At 35.3% G+C, this 20819-nt stretch overlaps 1 protein-coding gene across 8 annotated transcripts in view; it reads right to left on the bottom strand.

Annotated features, from left to right (window-relative positions):
- AKAP9 (A-kinase anchoring protein 9) overlaps positions 1 to 20819 on the bottom strand; it is a 114724-nt gene that overhangs the window by 52167 nt on the left and 41738 nt on the right. For 6 of the 8 annotated variants that reach the window (XM_017817681.1, XM_017817683.1, XM_017817686.1 and 3 more), the window contains 14 exons: positions 20476 to 20646; positions 17887 to 18042; positions 16738 to 16935; positions 13617 to 16064; positions 12580 to 12793; positions 11721 to 11800; positions 8871 to 9009; positions 8339 to 8460; positions 6044 to 6149; positions 5412 to 5610; positions 4781 to 4877; positions 3937 to 4029; positions 2246 to 2614; positions 1328 to 1552 (listed from right to left, as the gene is read on the bottom strand). In XM_017817681.1, coding sequence (XP_017673170.1) covers positions 1328 to 1552; positions 2246 to 2614; positions 3937 to 4029; positions 4781 to 4877; positions 5412 to 5610; positions 6044 to 6149; positions 8339 to 8460; positions 8871 to 9009; positions 11721 to 11800; positions 12580 to 12793; positions 13617 to 16064; positions 16738 to 16935; positions 17887 to 18042; positions 20476 to 20646 — 4617 coding nt within the window. The remainder of the gene's footprint in view (positions 1 to 1327; positions 1553 to 2245; positions 2615 to 3936; positions 4030 to 4780; positions 4878 to 5411; positions 5611 to 6043; positions 6150 to 8338; positions 8461 to 8870; positions 9010 to 11720; positions 11801 to 12579; positions 12794 to 13616; positions 16065 to 16737; positions 16936 to 17886; positions 18043 to 20475; positions 20647 to 20819) is intronic. The other 2 variants (XM_017817682.1, XM_017817688.1) reach the window with 2 other exon arrangements.

Genomic DNA, 20819 nt, shown 5'->3' with positions numbered 1-20819 from the left:
AAAAAAGATGATAATAACTTATTTTTCTAAAAAGCCTACACGTACTCTCTTTCAGAAGAGCTAGAAGTGTTCATGGTTTAAACACGATGCATACATTCATATGCAGTCCTTGGGAACATACATCCTTGGCATTAAAAGCTGGAAAAAAGCCAGCAGCTAAGTTCTACTTAATGATTTTTATCAGTTTCAGGAATTTGAGGCCCCTGACAAAGTTGCAGTTACAAATTGGAAAAAAGGTAAAAGGAGGAAGTATATATATATATTGAAAGGAAAGATTATCAGGATAAATGATTTTATGATACCTACAAAGCAGCTAGGAGAAACAGACAACCTGCCATTGCTGAAAAGGATTCCGAAGATAAAAGTGACTGCCTTTCTAGACTCCCCAGCTCCTTGAGCCCAAACTTAAGCAGAGCAGAACCAGGTTTGGAGAAGGTCTGAAACTCCACTCCACAGTGAGAGCAAAGAATTTTAGAATTCACTGATTACTATCTTTATGTGCATTATGGTAGTGTTACATTGTTGAAATTAAATCAGAGCAAGATGAATTCTTCTGAATTCTGTTAACTTTGTCTGTCAAGGGAAGTATTTATATACATGTTTGAAAGATATGTATATAAATGACATTATTTTTGAAGACTTCATAATTAAGATAAACTAACGAGTTTCATGACCATAGTTACTGCAGGCTTTGAATAGACACTGAGTGATGGCAAGTTAAGCTTAAAAAGGAAAAGAAATATTGATGTTTCCTCCCAATCCCCACAGATTTTGTTTCATTCTAGAGGTGGTAAGGACTTATCTCCCAAAACTCGGGGGAAAAAAAAAGCCAAAACACATTGTTGCGGGAAGCCACTGGTACTGTACAAGTGGGAATGAGGAAAAATGAAGAATTTTATAGTATTTCTAGCTGTGGGTGGTGGCTTCACTGATGAAAATGGCTGCTAGGCCTGCATCCTGCACAGGGCCATGTATCTGGAAGGTGGCATGATTGACAAGGTACCACCCTCACTCACTCTCTCTTCTGGCCACTATGCAGCACTGCAGTTTTTCTCCAGGTTTACAGAAGTCCGAATTGATCCATCTGTGACAGAGCTTTGATTAAAGAAACTGGTCTTCTATAAATACATGCATATCTGCGTCCATATACACACACATGCAAACAGATACGTGTGTGCACACAGGTGTCTATGCATGCACATAGTAAATATGTGCATTTCTCTCAATATCTCTCTCCCTACAGATTTAAAAGTACAAATAAATATAAATCTGCCTGGTGATGTCCCTTTGTTAACACGTTAACTCACTGAGTCAAACTGCACATTACCTCAGCTAATTGCACTTTAAGATTCTCAAGCTCTGCTAAGAGTTGATCTTGATTTTCTTTCTGACGTTCCATTTGCTGCATGTGCCCCTGTCTCAATAATTCTGTTGCCTGTTGATGTTCCTGATATTGCCGCACCAGCTCCTGTCGCATGTCTTCCAAACGCTCCTCATACAACAACAGCTGACTGGATGTTTCTGTGTCTGATGCTGTCATCTCAACGTAGCGCTGAAATATTGGAGCTGTTTTAGCATTTTATGTTCAACAACCATTTCTAGTAAATATTCAAATAAATTTTAGAAAATACTTTCGCAAATAAAAGTAATTATCGTGGAAGCGTTACTGTGTTGCCTGCTTCTTGGAAGGCTCAGGCTCAGAATTATTCTCCATTTAAAAGACAAGTTTTTTCCAATAACTTAAGCTTTTTATGACTGCTTTTTACTTTATTTATTCCAGCTAACCTCCACTCCATGTTTGTGAAATGCTAAATATGTGCTCTATATATTACTTTTACAATTTTTGTGTTCAGCTGATATCCTTTGTCACAATGGACTCAAACTGGTTAGGGACTATTTTTAATATGTTTAATGTACAAAACACTAGAATATAACCTAGCTTACAAAAAGTCTTAAAACCACTTATTGTCTGCAATGCAGTTTTATCCATGAATGGAATCACCCATTTTCATGTAACCAGTGTCATGTTCCTTTCATTAGGCATAGCACACAGAAAAGAAGGGTAGATAATTTAGAGCTGAAGCCGTCAACCCTTTGAAAGGGAAAGAGAAATATTTAAATGGAATTTTCATCCTAATCTATTTGTTTGCCATTTTCTCACTGAAATGGACTGTATACCCATTGGAAAGACTATCCAGACATAGTGTTATGCACTGTCAAAATTTTTATTTTTTTTTACACTTACCGTTGTTTCTTCTGCTGCAAGACTTTTGACATGGGAAAAAAGTTCTTCAGAAGTCACTGATTTATGTGTGGTCTGTCCTAGCATGCAATCAGGGCTGCTATTAGAGTGAAGCTGTTCTCCAAGTGAGTTGATCTCTCCAGACTCTTCACTGAGTTCCTTGCAAAGTGATTTCAATTCTTCTTCATGCTTACTGCCTTTTTCTGTTGCTCTTCTAAGAGGGCTGTCAACTTCTTCTTCACTATGTTGCTTTTTAATTTCAAAATGTATTCCCTCTTGATGTACAATCTGTGTTGGTACTTCTTCCTTCTGCCTAGCGATTCCTGACAATTCGGTCTGTTTGGCAAATGCTACACTCATTGACACAATTACCTGAATAAATCAGGGAAGTCTATATTAGTTTACGTTTCACATCTCCTGTTGCTGAAGAAATCTCATTCATGACCACCAATAATACAAATATAAGTACTAAAAGTTGTGAACTATAATTGTATTTTTTTAAAGAGGAAAACAGAAAGGTAAAAGAACAGAGACATCTTGTCAATCTCATAAACAGTCACATCTTAAAATACAGACATGATGTATTTAAGGTAGTTTAATAAACTATGATGCTATTTTCAGTTACAATAGATTATTTAGCACAGAATTATCAAGTTGTTCTAAAGAAGACCCTATTAGGCAATTTTAAAAAGTCTTCGCATACTGACATAAGAGCAGCTGTGCTATGCTTTCTCTAACCAAGGATCCTTTGTAAAAGTTTGACTGACATGGAATTTTTGTCTGTATAAAGAAAGCAGTGCCATGTGCTTGATACTCAGCACAGGAATTTTACTTGAGCAGAAAGAAACTGCTGGCATTAACTGGCTGCAGTTGGAGTTACAACAGGCTGGTAACTTCTGTATTGCTAAGTATCTCCTTCTAATAAAAATAAACTCCTTTTCCAACCATGTAAGCAATTCTTTTCTAGATTTAGAATACAGTTGTTTATAGCATAAGCTACAAAAAGTGTGGAAAAAAATGGTATAATAAATACAGAAGTGTTACACTTGAAAACACCTAACTCTTCCTTGTTTGTGAGTTTGTCTCTTGAACTTAAACAGCTCCTAACAAAACCCAACAGCCAATCATGTACTTTGTTTCCCCATAAAGAACGGTTTCCTTGGCAGCAGATAAGAGAAATGGAGCTTTTACTCCAGAAATGTGGATTCCTTAAATTAATGTCATCACCCTGTGCTGGCTATAACATTTTTCTTAGCTCTGATTACAAACCTTTTTAGTAAGTTTTCCTCCCCACCCCCAGTCTTTAATTTATGTTCATTTTAATTTTTATTTAGACCATGAATAACAAAAGCAGAAACAATTTTTCACTCTGAAAAGTGGAAACTTTTCTGCAAGTCAAAAAGTAAGTAAATCCACAAACAAATTAATATACTCTACCTATAAAATCTTAATTTTACTTTTTGTGTTTTAGAGAAAGTCACTGGATCCAAAGAAAAACAATGCATTTTACACAATATATTGAAATGCACAACAATATATGACCAGAAAATAGTATGGAACTGTCAAGTGCAAAATCTTTTGAACCGATGAGTATCAGCATACACTATTGCAACTGTTCGAATTGTCAGAAATGGCAAATGAAAAATGACAGTATTTTTAAAACATATTTTAAAATAATAACTTAAAAATAATACCTTTGCTACTTCTTCTTCTAATCTTTCTTGGTACTGCTTTTCTAGTAACTGAACAACATCCAGATCATTTCGCATTTCAATCTCCCTACCAAGCTGTAAGAAAAACATGAAATCTTAGATCATGTATTTGTGATTCACCATTTCAAGCTTCAATCTGACAAGACATTTTTTCCTCAGTTGGGCTTTCATACAAATCACATAATTTTGTACTACAACATAGAAGAACTGGGTAAAAAACTTTGCCTTATTTTTGCTTCAAAATGAATTTTAAAAGTTGAGTTTGCAACAACTCTTCTTCCAGCACTATTTGAATCGTCAGTGCAGTGAAACCAGGCCAGCAAGCACAGATCCCAGTACAAAACAGCATCACTATTTTGCAAAATGCAGAATTTTTGAGCCAGGTTTCCAGCACTACTAGGGGAGGAATGCGTGGGCTATTTCCCATTTGCATGTGGTCTCTTAAATTCTTTGGGATTACTTTTTCAAAATTTCTCCTAAACTGTGCAGCCAATACTTCAAAAGTACCGGGACTTCACTTAAATTGCTCTTCTTTCATAACTAGTGTTTAAAGAAAAGTCACAATATTTTAAGGATTCCTGAAGAAATCCCACAATTTGAACACTAACTCTCTTCCACTTTGGTAAGAAGCAGCCCCACCTAAATGTCTTGTTTCAGAGATAAAATAAATTACAATAAATAAATAAATAAAATTAAACCCAGGAACAATAAAGCAAGTTTTATTGCTCATAATTCCCAGTCCATATTTCAATTTCATCCTAGAACCCAAAGCAGCTAAATTTTATCAACCATATGTTCATTAGCTGTCAAATGAGTTATACAATACCTCCAGTGCTTTATCTGTTCTTTTCTGATGAAGATTTTCTGTGCACTTTATTTTCCTGAAGACTTCTTTTAACTTTCTTTCTGAATCTGTAGCTACACTAAAAAGGTAGAAAAAGCAGAGAGGGGAAATAGTAATTAAAAAAATCAGTATTTCATGGCCCATGACTTGGTGAAAACCAGAATGTGTTAAGTGGATAAAAGCTTCACCACAAAGTTTAGTGCTACAAATCATTCTAGAAAATCACTAATTTCAGGCAACTATGTCTACACAAAATGTCTTTAGAAGTAAAGTATAGTGCCTGGAGTTTAGAGGGTTAAATGTGGTCTGTTGAGTTGAAGTTTTGAAATTACTGCTATAAAGCTCATATATATGAAATTACATTTATACATTATTCCAATTATCAAATCTTCCTCTATTAACTATAAACGCTGCACTACTTAATTTGCAATGTTTATGTCATTTCTTTGTAAGACTCTTAACAACTCTGAAGGAGCAAAACCACAGAAGACCGATGTGTTTATAGAGAATTTCTCAAATTTTGAAATAAAACACACAGCTTTCCAGGAATGATTATTCAAAACATGTTTGGTATACAGTGCAAAGATGTATGCATTCAAAACCTGATGAATACCTTGTGTGGTCAGAGGACATCTCAGCACTCTCAAGCTTATCCTGCATATGGGCAATCTCTGCAGTGTACCTCTCTTCGCTTTCTTTCAGCTGCTGCTGGAAATAGGACCGGAGGTGTTCCAGTTCTTGAGCATGCTGTTCCTCAAGTTGTTTTTTAAGGTTCCCTATCTCCTTCGAACAGTACTCTTGAATTGTAGGATCTACATGTAGGTTATTTGATAGGGGGGTGAGGAGGAAAGAAATGACATTGAATTAACTTCCTCACAAGTATTTAGCAGTGAAGGACTGCATAACTAATGTAACTAAAAACCAGTTTCCGACATCCTATCAATTACTTTTCCATAACAAAGAATGATAACCTTATCTTCCATTTTGCAAAATTATATTTGATATGGGTAACAGAACTTTAATTATGGAACGCTGAAAAAGATTAAACCAAAACTGTTTCACAGAATACAATTCTGAAATATTTTAGAGATTGAAGAAAATCAGACTACTGTACTACAAAATCTGAAAAAAACTCTTATGTGCTTCAAGTTGTAGTAAGTCATAAATCAGTTAAAATTCAAAGTCATTGTCTTTTCTCTCTCTCTGAATATATATACATTAAAAACAGCATATGTATCTTTTTACCCATTAGACTCTGTGAAGGAATCTTCAGACTTTCCTTTCTTGTTTCCAGATGGATAGGTTCCTCTTCTTTCCTTCCTTCTGAAGAGGATAGCCATGGTTCTTTGACCTAAAAAATAATCAAGTTAATGCAATTAAGAACAATTTGTCTAGCAATAACGCAAAAATTTTAACTGCAATTATAAACATGTAAGAAAGGTTGGTGGCCAATGCACAAGAGAGTGTAACCAGTAAAACAATGTGTTTTATTTCATAGTCTGAGTGACCAAGTATACATTTATATTTACTTAACCAGCCCGTGCAGAATGTTCACTGTAAATCTCAAACTCTTCTCTTTGGATATAAACTGTTCAGTCATAATTCCTCTGACTCCAGAAGCACTATACTTCCTCTCCAAGGAGAGGAAGACACTAATATCCTCCTCTCAGGCCAAAGATGGTTTCCACATACAAATTTTTTTTGTACATATATATCTATGAATACATGTGACCTGCAACCATGTCTAGATATAATTGGCTAGTGTACTGTATTTAATGCATGGAAGTACCTAACTCCAATTTTACTGATAATATTTGTCTTTAGGGATCCTAGGCCCCTGAGATGTCTGTAAAATTTTGAAGCAAGGAAGACAATCTTGGTAGAGGAGGATCAGATGAGGGAACAAACTGGACATGGAACAATTTGGTGGTGCCTGATGGGGTACACCAAGGAGTGTTGAGGCAGTTGGTCCATGTTATCGCGAGGCCACTCCCCATTATCTTTCAAAGGTTACAGTGATTGAGGGAGGTTTCTGAGCACAAGATATCAGGTGATATCAGAACTATTACTATTACCATAATACTATTTAACCTTTTCATTAAAGTTCTGGGTGATGGAACAAGAGTACACACTCAGCAGGTTTGCCAACTGTACAAAACTGGGAGTAGTGGTTGACAAACCAGATGGTTTTTCTGCTCTTTCAAGAGACCTGAACAGACTAGAGACATGAGCTGAGAGGAGATCATGAAGTTCAACAAAGGCAAATGCCAAGTCTTTCAATCTAGAGTGGAACAGCCCTGTGCACCAGTACGTGCAGAGAATTGACTGGGTAGAAATGCAGCTTTGCAGAAAAGGTCCTGGGGGCCTTGGTGTGCACCAAGTCAAACAGGAACCATTAATGTGCCATTAGAACAGAAGCCTCTTGGGCTGCATTAGGAAGAGTATTTGCCACCAGGTTGAGGAAGGTGATCTTTCTTCTCCACTCAGCAGTGGTGAGACATAAAACATCTGGAGTGCTGGGTCCAGAGTTACACTCCCAGTACGAGAGAGAAACGGATATACTGCCATGAGTTCAGCAGTGAATTATAAAGGAGATGGGAGGCCCGGAGCATTTGTCTTACAAGGAGAGTTTGAAAGACCTGGGAATGTATAACCTGAAGAAGACACAGTTGCCCACAGGGCTTGTGGAGTCTCAAAATTTGGCTGGACACAGTCCTTGACAACCTGCTCTAGCTGACACTGTTTTGGGCAATGGTTTGGATTAGGTGAACTCCAGAGGTGCCTCCTAACCTCAACCATTCCACAATTCTGTGACATGGGCAGCAGTTTTCTCCATTTTATCAAATCATTGCCTTGCTCTGCCACTCAGTCAGGATACATAAAGACAATTTCAAACACATTCCTCACTCATCCAGAGGGTTGAGGGAGGTGATTGTCCCACTCTACTCTGCATTGGTGCAGCCTCACCTTGAATATTGTGTGCAGTTCTGGTCACTGCAATATAAGAAAGACATTAAGCTATTAAAGAGCGTCCAAAGGAGGGCAACAAGGATGGTGAAGGGCCTTGAGGGGAAGCTGTATGAGAAGTGGCTGAGGGCACTTTGTCTGTTCAGCCTGGAGAAGAGTAGACTGAGGGGAGACCTCATTGCAGTTACAACTTCCTTGTAAGGGGAAGAGGAAGGGCAGACACTGATCTCTTCTCTGTGGTGACCAATGACAGGACCGAAGGGAATGGCCTGAAATTGTGTGAGGGGAGATTTACGTTGGATACTAGAAAGAGGTTCTTCACCCAGAGGGTGGTTGGGCACTGGAACAGGTTCCCCAGGGAAGGGGTCACAGCACCAAGCCTGACAGAGTTCAAGAAGCGTTTGGATGGTACGCTTGGGCACATGGTGTGACTCTGGGGAATGGGTGTAGGGCCAGGAGTTGGACTCGATGATACTTGTGGGTCCCTTCCAACTCAGCGTATTCTGTGATTCTGTAATGCATGAAGCAGAGAAAATTCAGATGCTCATGTACTCATATGCTATAAAAGTTTACCTGTTTACAATCCTTCATCAGCTGTGTTTGAAGTGCTTTCAGCCTGCTGTATTCTTCCATTATCTTGCGTAGAACTGCATCCATACGTTCTTGCACAGTTAAATTAAACAAAGAACCGGGGACTTTAAAAAAAGAAAACAAACATTTTACCATAAATTTTAATACAGATGATTTGTTCACAAGTTCTCCCCTGAAGAACTGTCTGATAAACACTACATTATTGAAACAGGTGAAGGCCCTTCCTTATGTTTTGTAATATATGTATTTTTTTATAAAGCTGCTAGCTTCTTCTACAAAAGGAGGAGGAGAAAAACCCAAAACAAACACTTTTTAATACCAATTTCCAATATAATGAAAACAGCATAAGAAAATATTCATAATAAAAAATAAGAGCATTTCAGAATAATAACGAAATCTCTAAAGCACCTCTTTAAGCAGACAAATTAACATGTGAACAACTAATGGAAAATTTGCCAGATTGAAGTACTTGAAATCAGTACTTTTAACCAGCGTGACAGTACAATGGCATTACCTTGAGCTTGATCTCTATGTATTGGTAATTCTACACTCAGTTTTTCTTTCACAACAGCAGGTTTACTGCAAATTTCCTGGTCCTTATCATCAACTTCTACAGCAGCTGAAGAATGTTCATTCTGATTGCCACACAAAACCTGTACAACAAATGAAACAAAGAAAAAAGTAAAGAATTTTTTATTAATTTATCAATCACAATTCACAAAGAAAGTAAGAAAAATAGTGGGAGGAAAGTAGTATCTTGTGAGTATTAACTGCAGTGAAAATGATGGCTTAGATGTTCTGTTGAATTGTAAGAACCTAGACAATCTTTAAAGCTTCTGAAAAAAGGAACAGATATGAAAAGACTTTTCAGCTAAAACATAAATGCACACATTTTCAAATCATTATTTAATTTGGAACTGCCAAGTATTGAAATCTTGCAAAGAAAGGCCTCCTTTCTTAATGTGGAAAGCAAATTTACATTGTAGATGTTGCATTCTCATAAGCTGCAATTTTACTTGGAAGAAGGATTCCCCTATGGCAGAAATTTGTATCTTTTTAGAGATTACAGCTCCTCTTGCTCTTTAAGTGCTGAACAAATTGGATAAAAGGGTATAGCATAAGAAAACCAAGTCATGAACAGAATGCCTCATGTTTGTTGGTGCTATGTGGTCAACAAAACAGCTACCATATTCACAATGGGCAGGCAAACAGAAGACAGTCATGATTTCTGAAGATAAATGACACTTGAAATGAAACAGTTTGCTCAGAGCACACAGTGCTTTATTTTTAAGACTTCAGACTCAATAGACACCAAGTTCAATTTACAAAAATAAAATCATAATTTCTCCAGAAGCTTAACATGGAATCACACAGATCAGCAGCCTTTTTCACAGCTGTGAAACAACTAATGCTGAAAACTCTCATTCAGCTGCCACTTTCTGTTAGCTATCAGGAGTCCTGCTTAATCTCTCCTATGTTGGATCTCAAGTAAAAAAGTTCTGCTATTCACTTTCTGGAAAAGGTGCTGAAAAAAGTCCAGCAAAGAAGGAAAAAAACACCCAAACCACAGACCTCATCCATTTGAAGTATTTTAGAATGGAAAACCATGGCTTATAATGAATGATGAAAGCAGCTTAATTTATCTAGAAATAAGTTTAATAAGTAACTTGATTCCTGGTCAAAAAGTACCTGAAAGGGCCATTGATTACTTAGACTCTACAAAAAAAAATATGGCAAAAAAGTATTATTGGTGATAGGTACTAGAATAGAGACTAAAAATATGCTTCAATTGTTGACTATAATATTTAGTTACTGAAAACAATATAGACAACAATTTTCTTAGATTCTGAGACAGTTTTAAGTCTTTGAAAGATATGCTGCAGTGGAAGGTGATAGAAAGGCTACACAAAAGGAGAAAAAAACCTCCTGATGGTTTCTCGGAAACCCCCAGCACCTGGAGACACATTCCCAGAAACTGATAAGAGGATTAAAATGAAGAAAGGAGTGATATGGAATGATATGGCCTTTCTTTCCCCATGAACATCCTGGCTGATGGGAACTCAGGAAGTGGACCCTTGGGCCTATTTCATCTGTCTATCATCCCAAAATTAGTCTATTGATTATAGCCACTCAAACTGCCTAAAGAAGAAAGGAATTAAAAAAGATTAATATTAAACTGCCTAAAAAAGAAAGGTATTAAAACTTCTCCACGCAAAAATCGGGGAGAATTTCCATCAACTCTGTGGAGGTAACTGATGGGCTACCTTTTTGTCCCTCCACCTTTTCAGGATACCTTGGGATGAGTGATCACTTTATACATATATACTAATTTTACTTTTGCTCCTTAGTATTTTAAAATTTTTACTTATTACTTCATTGTAAGTTGCTTTTGCTTTAGAGTACGTATTTTAAGTTTTTTGCCTTACTTATTCTTTGTAAGTTGTTTTACATCTCTGTAAGTTGCTTTTGCTTTAGCGTGTGTGCCTATGCTTGGCTTTATTATTATTACTACTATTAAATAGTTTAAGTGTGTTTTTGCAGTTAGACCCTGTTCCAGAAACAACGAACCCCATAAACTTTCACAAATTTGTATTAATAAATGTGTTATTTCGTGAACTGTTAGAGTGAGTCCATTTTCAGGTGCTGACAGTTTCGTTGACAGCAAATAACTCATAGGACAAACCTGCTGAGGGGTTTTTCTACCACTATTAAGTTCAGTCCTTATATAAAAAGGTATCAAATGTCCTGCCCGTCTCAGTGAACCTGTTAAGCGAAGGGTCTCATTAAGTGAGATGCTAACAGACTCTTTTGGACATTAAAGGCTTTGATCTCGTGGGGGGAGATACTGATAATACAAAAAAAAAAAAAAGACAAAAAGTAAATTAATATGGGTTGGACAGAAAATTCTTCTTTTCTGCTCCTTTTAATGTGACGTGCAGCTAAGAAAGAAATTACTACCTTATTGCAGACATAAGAGCTGATGACCTATGCATCAATATGTGTGTGACATCAGACTGTTATAAATCAGAAATAGCCAGAGACACAGAGAAAGGAAAAAAATACTTCCAAACTAGTACAGATGAGACAAACATTAGCTAGAAGATTAAGACTAGGTACAAGACAAAAGGATTGTCTAGACAAGGACATAGCAAGTTTAGGGAAAAAAACCAACCAAACAAAAACCCCTTGCACTGCTATTTTGGAAGCTCAGGTTTAGCAGTCTCTATTTTCAGATCAGTGCAAAGAGAAAAGCTGCAAAGAAAACCTGTAAAGATAATGTAGAAAAATATGAGGATTCTCTGTACACATAATTTTTTGTTTCCAAAATTTTCATTTTAAAAAAAGGCTTTTTGTTAATTCTTACCTGAGCAAGCCTGGAACATTCCTCAGTTACAGCTTCACTGAGTTTTTCTATAAGTCTTTGTGTAGATTTCATGTCATCATCTATGAATACAAATTATTCACATTATTTTTAAACACTAGATGCAAACCAACTTTTCAAAGGCCTAATTTCCTGCCACAGTGAGACTGCCTTTTCAGTTTTTAGAAAGGCATAGTTTTTGTTCCCCTCTTTCTTGTGCCAAGACATGGATAGATTCAATTATTATGGTTGAGCTGCATGTTCAAGAGTAGCAAGAGATAAGAAATGGCTTTGTGTGTTAGTGGCCTCTAGAAAGATACAACTACAGAATCATATTAGAGGGCAAAGAACTTAATGCCAAAAATTTACCCAAGAGCAAATCATGGGATGACAGTAAAAGCAAAGGTAGAAAACCACCATGATAACGTAAAAGCTCACCGAGGCAAAAAGTTGTAGTAAAGTTTACTTAACATGGGCAGAGAGTCAATACAGCAATTCAAAGAACAGAGAACAGAACAAGTCCAAAAATATTTTGTTGATGTATTTACTCATTATTTCACCTTACAGGTCAATCTATTATGTAGTCCTTTAGAAATAATGGAGCTAATAGAAATAGAAAACAATGACCTGTAGTACTTTTTATTCCCTATTTTTTTTATATACTGTTTTTTAAAAGTTCCCTGAGTAATAGACTAAAGGCAATGGGTAAACAATTTGGTACAAAACCACTTCAAAGTGTTCTATAAAAACAATTTATTGGACAGCTACACGCACAAACTCTTGTGCTTGTTTGTTTTGTCGGGTTTTTAAAGACACTGTTTTTCATATGAAAGATCTTCACTCAAAATTTTGGTCAAGTTACCTGTTTGCTGAACTTTCAAGGTCTGGAGCTCCAGCTGATGCATTTTTTTAAGATCATTTACCTCTTGTAGATGACTGTGAACAAGTTCCTCTTTAAGACTGCAAAGTGCACTTTCTTTTTCTGCTTTCAAGTATTCACGAACCTGGTCTACATGAGCTGAATAAACCAGGGATAGGCAAATCCGCTGTGCTTCCATTTGTAGCTGTAAGTCAGTCTTTGAATAAAAAGACACATTTTACAAAAAGTGAGAAACAAGAAAACAGGAAGTCCCATCTTTGCAAATTTCTGCGGTTAATAATGTGTTGAATGGAATGCTTGCACATACGGTATGCATTAGGGTAAATTTAAACATGCATTATTTGGAAAATTGAGTTTTAACAAAATAGCAATCCTTTTCATATTGCCTGCAGTTCATTTACAATACCAAAAAATACAAGCAAAATTGCTCCAGTAAAACTTAGACACTGGTTAGAATCACACGATATGCATTATTCCTCATGCTCACTTCCAGATACGTTTCTTAAGAAGTGATAACCACATATACACAAAAATTTTGATAATGTAATATTAGTATTTCACAAGTTTGATATTTCAAAAATTTGAACAAGATGACTGATGAAGTTTCATTACTTTTTACATTGTTTGAATGAGCACTTTGAGAACTGAAAAGCTATTCACAGAATAAAACCTTACCTCCTGAATAAGTTTTCCCCTCATGTAAGTGAAACACTACATCAAAATATGAAGTGCTCTACTCATCTTCTCCTTACCTTTTTTTGTTGTTGTTAATTAAATCTAAGGGAAAGAGTGTTTCTTTCATTGAAAAAATACCATCCTCATACACACTGACCAGAATTACAATCGCATTCATTCATGTAACCCCTTTCAACCACTGGCCACAGTGACATGCACACACACACGACACACACCTGTACTTCAAAGCAGCTAACAGGAAAAATACAATGCAAATTTCCAAGTGCAAGCTCCTACAAATTCTCATAGGCAAATTATTTTCTATACTGTCTTATGTAACATACCTGTTCTGATTTTAAGGCATCCACTTGCTGTTGAAGATTATTATTTTCACTTTGTGTAATGGCTATTAATGATGCTTCATCTGTCAGCCTGTCTGGTATCCCATGTAAATGTTCTACAAGAGACTGCTGTTCTGGTTTCAGCAGTTGCTGGACCTCCTTTCTTTTTATTACCTCATGACTCCTATCTTTACCCAAAGCTAGATTTCCCCTTACATTTATTCCTTCATCAGTTTTACTCCTCGGACCAGGGGGTTTATTTCTACTTTCAGATGCTGTAGTAGCAGTCTTCAGAGATTTTCCTTTAGAGCATTTTGTCTTAGAGTCATTACTACTACTATTTCCTTTCTGAGCACGGCTGTTTATGACTTCTAGTTCTTTACACTTTGCTAGAATTTGCTCTTTCTCATCTTTTAAGGATTTGATTTTTTCATTTAAATGACAAATTTCACTATCCCTTGACTTTAATTGTTCAGAGAGATCAGAAAGTCTAAGGGACAATTCCAGTTTCTCACGCTGAGTCACCTCAAGTTTTTCCATTAGTTCCGTTGCATCTTTCTCAACAACTTCTCCAGCCTCAAATGTGTCTGCCCTGGACACCTTGATTTCTTTACTTCCTTCAAAACCACAAGTTTTAGTTTTAAATAAACCTGGTCTATTACTTTGTAAATGGTGAAGTTTGTCATTCAAAGCTTTGAGTTTGCTTTTATATTCAGCTTCCTGCTTCATCTTATTCTCTTCTAATTCCGTTTTTGCCTTCAGAAGAGTTGCACACTGTTTCTGCAGCTCTTTATAATTAGCTTCAAGTTTTTTCTCAGTAAATGAAAAGGCACGCTTTTGCCTTTCACTATCCTCTTGGAGTTGACTGTTTTGGTTTTTAAGTTGCTCTTTTTCAGTAATCAGCTTCTCTATTCTTTTTTGCAAGTCCAAAACTTCTGTTTCAGAGCTAACACTACTGTTACAAATTACGTTTTCTTCAGAGCTTACCAACATACTTTTTAATTTCTCTTCCAGAGTTTCATTTTTCCCCTTAAGAACACTATTTTGGGTTTCTAGTTCTGAACATTTTTTTTGAAGGCTATCCTCTCTCTCCCTCATTTGTTCCTGCATCAATTCAGTTTTAAGCTGCAGCTCTTGAATTTCTTGTTCAAGGGTACCCTTCTCTTTTTCCTCTTGCCTAAGCACTTCAATCTCCTTCTGCAGTTCATGTATTTGAAGTGTCATTTCTTCAGATTTAGAATTTACAATAGACTGCTGTAAATCTTTCAGGTTCGTAATCTCTAATATCAACTGATTTTGCTTTGTGATTAAGTTGTCCTTTTCATATTGCATGGCTTCTATCTTTTGACTCATTTCATTTTGTACCTCATCTAACTGCTGTTTATGGTGCATATTCAAGTTATGTTTAAGGCTTTCCATGTTTACCATGTGCTCATTTTTTAAGTCTTCTTTAAGTCTAGAAAGTTCCTCTTCATGACTAAACAGAAGTTTTGTTCTCAGTCTCTCTAATTCTGCTTCTTGAGATTCTGCCATTCTGTCCAAAACTGCATCCTTCTCCCTTTCTAGCATTTCCAGTTTTATTTTGTAATTTGTGACTTCTGCCTCATGTTTTAATTCCAAATCCTTCCTAAATTCAGATGCAGAAGACAGCTGAGTTTTTAAATCTTCAATCACAAACTGGTATTTTTCAGCTTCATTTAGTCTACATTCCATATCCACTATAGTTTGCTTGGCTCTTTGAACCTGCTCTCTTGAAAAATTCAGTTCTTGGAGAAGATCTTCAATTCTAGTTTGCTGAAGAGACTTCTCTGCTGAAATTAATTCCATCTGTTGTGACAATTCTTGCTTTATTTTTTCCCTTTCCTTATCAGCATCTTGCAATTTCACATTCAATTCATTAATTTTAATATTCATTAAATGCATTTGATCTTTATTAACATTCTCATTCAAAGACAGACTTGAAGTTTTCTCCAATTCTACTTTTTGTTGCAAAAGACGCTGCTCTATTTCCACCGCATGTTGCTTAATTAATTCTTGCTTCATTTGTACAATCTGCTGGCCGTGCATTTCATCTAATTCAGCCTGAAGTTGTGCCAGTCTCCTTTGTGTTTCTAGTTCCATTCTTTGCACAATGTCAGCTTCAGACTGGCTGTCTTTATAACATCGTTTCTGCAATTCTTCCACAGTTCCCATTAATTGTTTTATTTCATCAGAACATTGTCTTTCTTTCTGTTTGTAGGTGGTAAGTTCAAGTCTCATATTAGTTATCTGCTGGTTCTTTAGTGAAATCTCTTCTTTTGATTCTTCAAGTAATTTGCTGACATCTGATAATTTTTCCATAAGATGAAGTGAATTTTTTTCTTCTTCCCCAAGTTTTGCTTCCAGCTCTTCAACTAATGCTTCTTTTTCTTGTATTTTAATCAAATCTTCTCCCTCGTTTTTCTGTTTTTCCTTTAAAAAATGAGCAAAACCATGTTCTTATTTTTAGCTAATTATATGAACACATAAGAACATTTAAAGACTTGGCTATTTAGCCTTTTTTAGAATGCTAACTGATAAAAAATAAATATATATTACTTTTTGACCTCATTTGGATGTTTTCTGTACCCTTGGAATAACTGAGAATCCCTACCTCATCTTCATCATCATTTCCCATCTCCTCCCCACTCCTCCCTGCCTCCCCCACCCTCTCTTATCACTTCTAACGACATTTAATTTTTTAGGTGCTTTTAAAATGTTTTTCATGAAGAATAATTAAAAAAAGTACATGAAGAAAAAAAATTTCCTCTTTCCTTAAGACAGAAAAGATTGTTCAAACAAGTAATTTAAATTTTTTTTCTAAAATAATGTCATTCAATGAAGGCATTCTAACACGCAGTATAGTTTCATATTTTGCTGTATATATTTCTGCAACTTTTAAAAACATAATACACAAAATTGACATAAAATTTTCAGTTTTAAATTATACACATATTATGTGTTAATTAACAGAAACAGTCCTAAAATCTTCATATGCATTTTACACAACACACTCATTATCTGTGCTTTGGCCCTTATGTTTCAAAGAAACTACAAAATCCTGAAAAGAGTTTAGAAAAAGAGATCTGTGTAGTAAGGAACATACCATTTCGTATCTTGCGATTTTCTCTTGAAGACGTGTTATCTGTTCTTCAAATTCTTCATTCTTTTTTTGATAATTCTTTAGCAGACATTCTTGTTCTTCTAGCTGTTGCTGATGTGAAAGTATCTGTTGCTTGGCTTGCAATAAATCAGCAGCTGTGCAACTATGGCTGCTGTTCCTTAGGGCTTCACTTGCCTGCAACTTGAATGATAAAGAATAAAACCTAAAATACATCACGTTTTTCAAAACCAGCTTGCACTACATACAGAAAGAGTGATCTTTACTTTCTTCTTCCATATTGCAAGCCCAAAGATTATTGCACGAATTTCTAAGTTATTTTGGAGGAACTGAAATATCCTTAATCGTTTGGGATGGCTAGCCAATAGAAAGATATTTAATATTAATTAAATATTAATGGTAAGCTAACATAGGAGAACAGTGTCTCAGAAACATTACTAAGTAGTAAAATCAACTAGTTGCAACTACTGAGCCCAAAATCAGAGTTTGAATAGTAAAAGCTCAGGCTTCAGAATATAGCCTGCTTGAATCTGAAAATAAGCTATAATAATGTGCTTAAACAGCACAGAATACTACAATATTCAACTGCAACAGTGTAAGCTGTAGTCTGAGTGTTTATAGCACCTCAATCACCATACTTTTTAGAAGAAATGTTTTTCTGAAGCTTCACTTTCTTATTTAAATTACCTTCTAATAATACCACAAAAGGCAGGTTTTATCTAAAAATATAGGATGGACTGCAGCATGGCACAGTGTCCCATGTAAGTTGATGGCTGGATCTCTTGATTTCAAAGGGAAAATGTTAGATTTCTTCACAAAGCTCTGAGAACTAATTACACAAGTTTTTTTCCCCAAGATTACTGCCATAATTCAGTATTTATCAGAAGCTATTACCACATACTAGGAAAGAAAACAGACTAATCTTTATAATTTCATAGTTAATTAGTAAAATAAATCAGGTACTATAACAACAACAGTAGGACCAGTAAAAGGACTGTCAATCTATACAAAGAGACTAATTCTTCAAAAATGCACAAAAAATTGTGTGCTTCTGCAGGAAGTAGCTATTTATGGAGTCTCCAAAGCAACATCTATTTTCAAACCCAAATAAATATTGGTAGCTCTGTAACTTACATGCTGGAACTGAATTTGCAGTTTTTGACTTTGCTCAGTAAGCTCCAAGAACTCCCTCATAGTTTCATCCTTTTCTTTCCGTGCCTGCTGCAGGTTAGTAGTGAGCTGAGTGATAATGTCATCTCTTTTTTTGATAGCAGCTTCGAATTCTTGCAGCTATAAAATATAAAATTTAAACTATTAATGCATATAAAAGCCACAAAGTAATACTAGCTAATTTTAGTTAAGTAGGAATAAGTCATCTCCATTTCAAAGATGTCATACTACTAAAGCATGTATGTTTTCACAAACTCTATTTGTAAATATTTCAGAAACAATTTTCCCCCCACCTAACAATATATGACCTCTCCATAAAATATAGTTAACAAATAACAAAATCTGCACTTTTAAGAAGGTTAATTAGTTAAATATACAACTTGCTTTTAAAATAAAAAGCATGGCCACATAAACAAACTATCATAAAGGAAGCCAGAATATCTACTAATAAGTGTTTCAGCAATTTTGTTCAACTACTCATGTTCTCACACTTTTTCCACAATAAATTCAAGTCTTCTGTCACTGAAAGTGCAATAAATTGCATTCATCATACTAAAAGGATGTAATAGATACCATGCAATATCCTACATTGTGAACCCAGAGGAATTATTCATAACTACATGAAAACATCAGTTCAAGCTGCAAAACTGATACAGCATATTTAATAGATGAATCTTCTGTAATTTGTAATGATGAAGAAATTATAAGAGTACAAAAAATCCTTTGCAACTGTTTTATTTTTTTCTAGGATTACACTCAAGCAGTCAGAAATTTTACAATACTAATTGGTAATATTTTTGTGTGCATTTATATAAACATGTTACTCACTTTAAAGTCCATATTTAATTTGAACTCTTTGAAGGCTAGTGGAAGTCTCATCTCTACATATTGCAAATTTCTTAAACCGTTAGTTGCCCTCTCTAACTGTTTTGTTTACAGTCTTCCCCCACAAAATCTTCACTGAGTTATGTGATGAGTCTCGGATGCTAACAGTAAAATACTTCCAGATAAAGTTTATTGATTTAGAGGACAGGGACATAAAAACCAAAAGTCCCAACCAAAAAGTCTTTGCCTAGTGAAACTAGTCAAAGAATTTGAGGAAATTATTTTAAAGTTCTTTTCAGAACACTGGAGTGAACTCCTATTTTAAAAGCACGGGCCTCGTGGAAATAATAGATGTTTGTTACAGTAGAGAAAATTAGGCACAGATCAGGAACATAAGTGTGTCACACCTTTGCTTTTGCATCTGTTCAATGACACAAAATTAATAAATTTGTCAGCTCCACTCCACACAATGTTATATAATTTTCAACTTTCTAAATTCCATTTCCGTTCTTGACACAACAGGTAGAACTAAAGCACACAACTATCTTTCCCAATCCCCTTTTACAATTCCTTTTGTTTCTTCTGAAAAATAAACCACATGCACTTCTCGACTGAAATATTATGCACTGTACCACTATCATACAAAAATATGCTGCAACTATTAAAATATAATTGTACCACAGCCCAAAGCCCCAGATTTTAATGTACTTTTATTTTAAAAATTGTAATTATAGTCATTTTAAAAATGCAAACATTTTTACTTTCAGCTCTTTCAGAAAAAACTAACAGTAGTTACAACTTTAAGAAACTAAAATTATGCTTATTTTCTTTATTATGCTATAATTATGACTATTATGTTTAGCACAACAGACACAAGACACAATAATTAAAATTCAACACCAGATAAAACCCACTTAACTGGTGATATGGTGGAAAACACATCTATTTTCACAGTTCAGATACAAATGCAAGCAGAAAAAATTATAACTGTGCAATAATAATGGTGAAAATAACTGAATATTAGAACTTTGTTTTGTTTTTTTCATTCTATAGTACTTTGCAAAAAAATAGGAAAACAGTGACATAACTTGAATCCAAATTAAAAGAGAGAGACAAATAAGACATGAAGCACTACAAATCACTGACTTGAGTGGGTTGTACCACTGGCTCAAATTGGAAGAATATTCCTTACTTTATAAACTAACTTTATACTTCAATGGTATTTTTAAAATAAGAAAATCTTCTCTGTAAACCCAAATTATTAGATGTTTTTAATTAAAACATTCTGACACAGTTGTTTTTGTATTTCAGGCTGTGAAGTCTGACAAACAAATACATTTTGGTTCAGTTATATTATTCCCTAGGGAGTAAAACCTGAGTTTTTTTGATCTTGGAGGAACAGGAAGGTATCAAAGACATACAGTCTTTGCCTAACTACAGATGAATTAGGGCTTTTCTTGAAGAAAATTGTCTTTCCACTCCTGATTTGAAGAAAGTCACTGGCATTTTAGTCACAAAATACAGAGAAAAAGGACACACAACGGAAACGCCACTCAAAGTAATAGAGCACATGGTATTTGATTGAAAGAAATTATGTGTAATTAATTTGACATCCCACACTGACTGCATTCTGAACAGCTGCCATTAAGTGTGAACTCTTTCTGTTGATGCTCTGCATTTTTGCATGTAAGCAAACAGCAAGTAGAAAGCAACATAAGGTAATTATACCTGTTGCAATCCTTCTGTACCATACGCTGCCCTCATTTCTTCTATCTCTCTGCTTAGCTCTTCAATCTCTTGTTGTTTCCCAGTCAGTTCATTCTCCATCACCGCTAGCTGCGTGTGAGAGTGCTGCATTCCATGCTCTGAACGAATCTCTCCAACTCCAAATTCTTCTTCCTAAATCAACCCAAGTTCCTTTACACACCATTTTTTATGTTTTATCACAGTAAGTAAAGTCAAATATTAAATTCTGTACCAAATGCCACCTTAGAACATTAACATACAATACAGCATCGAAGATCTTATTGCCATAGTAACCTCCTTTGTTAATATAATTCACACCTCAAAAG

Source organism: Lepidothrix coronata, unplaced genomic scaffold, assembly GCF_001604755.1.
Source record: "Lepidothrix coronata isolate B3197 unplaced genomic scaffold, Lepidothrix_coronata-1.0 Scaffold62, whole genome shotgun sequence".
Taxonomy (NCBI): domain Eukaryota; kingdom Metazoa; phylum Chordata; class Aves; order Passeriformes; family Pipridae; genus Lepidothrix; species Lepidothrix coronata.
Note: the sequence above shows the minus strand (reverse complement) of the source record. Positions and strands in the feature narration are given on the sequence as shown.